Source organism: Oryzias melastigma, linkage group LG17, assembly GCF_002922805.2.
Source record: "Oryzias melastigma strain HK-1 linkage group LG17, ASM292280v2, whole genome shotgun sequence".
Classification (NCBI taxonomy): domain Eukaryota; kingdom Metazoa; phylum Chordata; class Actinopteri; order Beloniformes; family Adrianichthyidae; genus Oryzias; species Oryzias melastigma.
In genome coordinates, this window is record NC_050528.1 from 9,222,996 (window position 1) to 9,229,721 (window position 6,726).

The 6,726-nt window shown below is 35.1% G+C and overlaps 1 protein-coding gene and 1 long non-coding RNA gene across 2 annotated transcripts in view; one reads left to right on the plus strand and one right to left on the minus strand.

Moving 5' to 3' along the window:
- Positions 1-5,952, minus strand: part of prtfdc1b (phosphoribosyl transferase domain containing 1b) — a gene marked incomplete in the record, with an annotated part of 13,706 nt that extends 7,754 nt beyond the window's left edge. Inside the window, 4 exon segments of the mRNA XM_024273175.1 lie at positions 3,557-3,622; positions 3,877-4,060; positions 5,545-5,651; positions 5,816-5,952. Of these exon segments, the coding sequence (XP_024128943.1) occupies positions 3,557-3,622; positions 3,877-4,060; positions 5,545-5,651; positions 5,816-5,863 (405 nt within the window).
- On the plus strand, positions 1,235-6,604 carry LOC112147065. The gene is made up of 3 exons (XR_004949566.1): positions 1,235-1,562; positions 3,703-4,095; positions 5,505-6,604. It is a non-coding gene; the product is annotated as an uncharacterized LOC112147065 (long non-coding RNA).
- The last annotated feature ends 122 nt before the right edge of the window (positions 6,605-6,726 follow it).

Consider the following 6,726-nt stretch of genomic DNA (forward strand, 5'->3'; position numbering starts at 1 on the left):
CAGGAAATCTGTGCAGAGCCGCTTTGAATGTGCCTCTGAAATAGCTGGAATTCTGCAAACGTCTGTCTTATTAACTGAAGACAGCTGGGCATTTCCAGTCAGAGTGTTAACCTCACTTTAGCTTTTAGTGGGGTCAAGATAAACTCTCTAAAACCACGTCTACGATCATTTCCTTTTTGTTTGTTTATTGTTTAGCACAAATGAAACACAAAACAAGGATTCATAAAAAGAGAGTCAAGTATGGCAAAAAACCCAAATAGCTTATTCAAGATCTGCACCCAAAAGACTCAAACATATAAAATATATATATGGATATTCCAAAAAGGTTATTTTATTTAATAAAAAAGTGGCAACACATGTATTAGTAATTCACAAAAAAACAGGATTTGTCTAAAAACAAGAATTTTATGAACATTTAGAACACAAAAACCCATAAAATAGATCCAGTTAAAGGTTAATCTTGTGATCATTTAATAAAAGTACATTTAAAATCGTATTGCAATGAAAGATATTCATATTTTGATACAGTTTTTTTCTAATTCGTGCCCTAAAATAAATAAATAAATAAATAAAAAAAAGACAAAAAAAAGTTCTGATACAGTCTTGGAATATATCGCGATACGTATCGTATCGTGAGACTCTTGCCAATACAATCCCCTACTGGAAATGCTTTTAAAGTAGCTTAAATTTAGATAAAAATACAAAAGTTAAGCTTTATTTTTAGCACCTATATCAGCAGATTAAATGTTTTGATTCCAACTACACATATAATAAAAGTTTTACAGTTTTTTTGGTTCACGTAAAGCAGAAGTGGGAGCAGAAACCAAACTAACTAAGCAGAAAAAATGTGTAACAACCACTTATTCTGTTGACACAATAAATAAATAAATAAACCAGATTGTAAGAAAACAACACAATAAAGAGTATTTGGTAAACTGGACAGCATTTAAATGTCCTTTTTGGTTTCTAGGAGTCATTTTCTTTCAACGAAGCTTCTAAACGAAACCAGACAGATCAAGCTTGAGTTGTGGCATTCTTTGACACATTGCTTAGTTTTCTGGAGTTCCACACTAAGGTTTGGCAACACCGGAGTGTCAGTTTCACAGTTAAAATGAAACCAAAACTGGTTGCAATCAGACCCAATATTGACTTGTTTTCTTAGATTTTCCTAGCTTGACAAATTGGTAACAAGACGAAAGCAGGAAACCTTCTCGTGTGGTTTTTCGTTGATGTTTTCTAAGACATTTTCTCTGGAAAACAGAAAAAATGACTCATAACTGCATTTGTGTTTTACAGCAAATCTATAAATACACAGACAGGCTGTGAGTCAAAAACAAAGGCCTCAAATAGGGAAGTGTACCAGTAAATCTATCTTTTTAGTCGAGGGTTAAAAATGATACTCCTGTGGCATAATGTTGCGATTTCAAGGGACTAGTCCGGGGGTGGGCAAACTTGTTGACTTGTGGGCCACAAAGGGTTCTAAAATTTGACAGAAGAGTGGTACCAGGAGCAGACGGGTGGCGTGTTTTGGTAATCCACTTCATAAGAGAAAGAAAAACCAGGTAATCTAGACAGAAACATGCTTTAATTTTCATTGAAAATCTAAATCTTGTTATTAATGGCCCAATGTTATCTCAATGTGCTCATTTCTAACTTGAATAATTTTGACAAAATATATTTTTATGGAGAGTAAAATATTGAAAGTTATTTAAGGTTTAAGTTGATTTATTCTGGAATAATATTCTTGCTTGTATTGTTCATAGCAATGTAAAAAAGTTACATTTTTTAAGTTTTAGAAATTGGTTTTCTGCTAGCTTTTTGGACTATTTTGGCATTTATTAAGATTTTTTAGGCTATTTTGGAGTCTAACATTTAAGCTACATGCTAGCTATTTTGGATAATTCCTGCTTTTTTCAGTTTTTTTAAGCTAATTTGGAGTTAGGCTAGCTGTGTCGGCTAATTTAGGCTTTGTTTCCGTTTTCTAGGCTTTTGGATTTTAGCTAATAATCCAGCTCCATGCTCGCTTTTTTGGCTAATTTTGGCATTTTTCCACTGTAAGCTATTTTGGAGTTTAGCTAATATTTCAGCTACATGCTAGCTGTTTTGGCTAATAGGCTTTTTCTCCAGTTTTTTAAGGCTATTTTAGAGTTTAGCTAATATTTCAGCTACATGCTCGCTGTTTATGCTAATTTTGGCTTTTTTGCACTTTAAGTTATTTTAAAGTTTAGCTAATATTTCAGTTACATGCTAGCCGTTTTGGTTAATTTTGGCATTTTTTGCACTTTAAGCTATTTTGGATTTTAGCTAATATTTCAGCTACATGCTAGCTGTTTTGGCTAAATTGGGGATTTTTGCAGTTTTTAAGCTATTTTGGAGTTTAGCTAATATTTCAGCTACATCCTAGCTGTTTGCCTAATTAAGACTTTTAAAAAGTTTTTTTGGCTGTTTTTGGAGTTCAGCTAATATTTACATGCTAGCTGTTTTGGCTAATTTAGGCTTTTTTCCATTTTGTTTTTAAGCTATTGTGGAGTTTAGCTAATATTTCAGCTGCATATTAGTTGTTTTGACTAATTAAGGTTTTTAAAAACTTTTTTAAGCTGTTTTTGGAGTTCAGCTAATATTTACATGCGATCTGTTTTGGCTTACCTAATATTTTTTTATGATTTCCAGACTAATTTGGCATTTAGCTAATATTTTAGCTGGCAATGAGCGTCAGCGTTTTCAGCTATCAGCTTCAGCATTTTTAGCTATCAATTTCAGCATTTTCAACGGCCAATTTCAACTTGCAGTACTCACACTAGCACTTTTGTAGGTAATTCTATACATCTAGTTCATAATTATATAAGAAGTTAGTTTTAAAAATTTACTTTTAGAGTGTTCAATAAATGTTTATCTTGTTCGGCCCACAACCTAAGGTGTATTTTGGATTTTGGCCACCTATGTGAATGAGTTTTACACTCCTGCCATAAGCTGATCTTTTAATAAAAGACTTAAGTGACAACTTTTTTAGGTCTTACTGATAAAATTTGTATTTTTCCACTTGTATTAGTCGCTAAAGTGGCACCTAAGATCCTTGCATGTATTTCCTAGTCATTTTTAACTGTGAAACTCGAGGAAAACATGCATAATCCAGTCACATCCAACATATGATAATGCGGCTTTCCATCTCATGATCAGACTTATTGGACTGCAGTTTCAACAGCACACTTGTGGAGATAACACCCCCTTGCTATGTGCTTAGTAAACAGCCGTCTCTTTCAGACACTCACTGTGATTACATGATAACATGACAAGTGGCAAAAGTGCAGCAACTTCACCACCTTGATCCCCCCTCCACTGATAAACTGGAGTGAAGCTATAAATAATGCCATTAGTGCAGATGGTATCCGGGTACAGCTGTTAGAGCAGCATCTGAGAGATTTCTACATGTTTGAAAGTAGTGGCAGATTGTGGAGAAGACTGCCCTCTAGAGGCAAAGGTTAGGCAGGACATCTGACTATATGTGATAGTGGATAGTCTTTATTTATCTTTTTATTTAAATAAAAACAAAAATTACCTTTCCAGATAAAAAGGACAGATCTTCTGCTCCAAGAATGTGAAGATCTTCGGTCGATTGGTCATTCTGAGAAGATAAATGCGTTTATTTCAGGTTGCTGTAACATCAGCAACATCAAAAATATTATGTAATTTCCTCCTCTGCAGGAAAACATTTCATACAAGGTCAAAAATACCACAGTAGTATCTAAACACTGCCGTCATCTGACTGGGTCATGCGGCTCATGGCTGATAACCACATGCATGAAATGAAGCGGCGAGCCACTCCCACACGTTTTTAACCCGTGATCGTCATAGTGATTCCTCCGGATGAATCCTCACCAGGTAACTCTTGAGGCGGATGAAGTGAACTCTCATGGGAATCGTGTGGTCGGAGTTGCAGCTGAGAGCTTTGATCCTGTCCACCAGGTCGGCGCAGAACTGGTAGCCTCCTTTCAGCACGCACAGCACCACGATGTCGTGGTCGCCCAGGTCGTCCATGATGTTTCGAGCCAGCCGCTCCGTCCTTGAAACGACAAAGAGGCGCTACGGCTGTCCAGGGTATTCCACAAGAATCTTTTAAAATAGTTTTATTTATTGAAATTTCCTTGAATTTTTTTGTAAAATAATACTCTCTAAAACAAAGATTTTCAATGTTGACATTGTACTTATGAAGTACTAAGCCACACAATTATTTTATTGTTTAACCCAGGAGTCTGTAACCTTTGCCAGTCAAAGATCTATTTGGGCCTGTTAGGTACGTTTCAAAACCTAATATGAACTGCTAAGCCTTTTTTTTAATACCATTTTAGGAAAATTTTATACTACTACTAATAAATATGAATGATATCTATTTTTGGGGTGTGAATAAATACATAAATATTAAGATAAAGTGGAATTTTCTCAAAGTGTAAAGACGTTTTATTTACTTTTGACAGATTATTATATGACTTTCTTTCAAAATAAAAGACTTCCTGTCCAAAACAGGAAGATTCAAGTGAAGCAAATGTATTTCTAAACAAAACGAGACAAAATAATGAAATTTTTTCTTGTTATACTTGGTGAGCCGTCATCCTTTTTCCTACTTACTACTGCTGTTAACTGGAGTATAAACATCAAACATGATTGGTTAATATTCCAGTAGAAAAAGTATAGCTACCAAGCAGGGAAGGATAAAATGTACTTTAAAGTCATAAAATATGGTATAAAGAATCATTACAGTTTATCTTCTAGATTCATCTCAGCCATAAACGTATAAATTTAACCAAAATAAATGAAATCACTGCTAAGTTAGCAACCCTTACTACTAAAATTTCCTCATAATTTAGGCTTTTTTCAAATTTTTAGGATATTTTTAAGTTTAGCCATTTTTTCAACTTCATGCTAGCTGTTTTGGCCAACCTAAGTTTTTTTTAGGATAATTTGGCATTTAGCTAATATTTTAACTGGCTATCAGCTTCCGTATTTTCAGCTATTAACTTCAGTGTTTTCAGCAGTCAGCTTCAGTGGTTTCAATAATTTAGGCTGTTTTGGAGTTTTACTAATATTTCAGCTACATGCTAGCTGTTTTAGCATAATCAGCTTCAGCATTCTCAGCTATCATTTTCAGCATCTTCAACTATCAGCACTAGCATCTTTAGCTGCCATATTCAGCATTCACACTAGCATTATAGCAGGCAATTTTATATATCTTGTTCATAATTATCTTAAAAAGTTAGAGTTTGAAAGTTTAAAATGTTTTAGTTTTAGTGTGTTCAGTAAATGTTTATCCTGTTTGACCTACTGTGTGTTTTGGATTTGTGTGCGATTGAGTTTGATACCCCTGTTAAAGAAACAGTTGAAAAATACAGTTTAAGGTCAATTGTTAAGGTGATCAAAGTATCAAATATTTTCTTCTTTTTTTGTTTGTTTGTTTTTAAGGTAATAAAGGTGATATCCTTTATCATCTTAGCTTTGATTTATCCCTGCAGGAGAAGGCCAAACATCTGGGAGGTCATCTGAGTTTTGCACCTATCCATGATGACGCCATGCGGGATGATGACGTAGTCCAAGTCTCCAGAGTAGTGCGCCGGGTAGCTGAAGAGGTCCAGGCTGTAACCCGGCCAGTCATCGTGGATCTGAGAGCAAACGCAGCAGCAAACATTACATCTCCAGTCAGCATTTTTGCACGTTTTTTTGTTTTGTTTTTTTTAAGGGGCGCAAACTTCTCCACGTGGCGCCACCCTCTGCACAACTGCGCTCACTCACGCTTTCGTTCCCTCCAAAATAGAAGTTAAATTACCACAATTCCATCGCGTTTGCCCTCGAGCCGGACACAAACTTCAGCCATGTTGAAGGAAAAACCCGTTTCATCCAAAGTGCTGCGAGTCTGCGGAGGGTTTGGACCGGGCCGGACCGGAGGAGGAATGTGGAGCTCTATTGTGAAACCGCCCGGGAGTTCCTGCCCCTGCAGGGACACACGCGGCCACTGGGGGCGCTGTGACACAACAAATCCACAGCATCAGAATGGAGACGGGAGTCTGCAGGCTCTGCAGCCGAGTCAAAGGGAGAAAGAAGCACTCTTTCTTATTTAATACAATAAAACTTTCATTTTTAAGAGTTATTTCACTTTTAAAAGGTGCTCCTGTTTATATCATTGCAAAATATTTATTTTTGTTTTTATGTTAGCAACATTTTTTTTAATATAAATGATTATTTTTTTTCAAACAATCTGAAGTTGTCTTTATTATAAAATATCTACAGTTTTGATTCGATCCATTTGACCTAATATGTTGTATTACAAAGCAATCTGGTGTGAAGGTTAATAACATTTTCAAAGGGGAACAAAGATAATTACTAATTTCAAGAAAAATGGAAAAATAGTAACAATAAAAGAATAGAAAAATAAACTATAACAGCCGTATGGGATGGAGAACTGACCGCCTCCTTTCATAAGGAAATACATGCTTTAAACAAAAGATGGAGCAGACTAGATAAACAATATTTAGATTTTTAAGTTCTTAAATGGAGGACCAAATTAACATTTTAATAGTTTAATGTGCATATGATTTTGGGGATGGATAAATAAGCTTAGGTTAATTGATAATTTTAATTTATTTTACTTTTATGTGTCACATTCTGGAAGCAGACCACGTTCAAGCCAAAAACAGATACAGTTACATCCCTAAACGACCTTTTTTATGTAAGTATTTT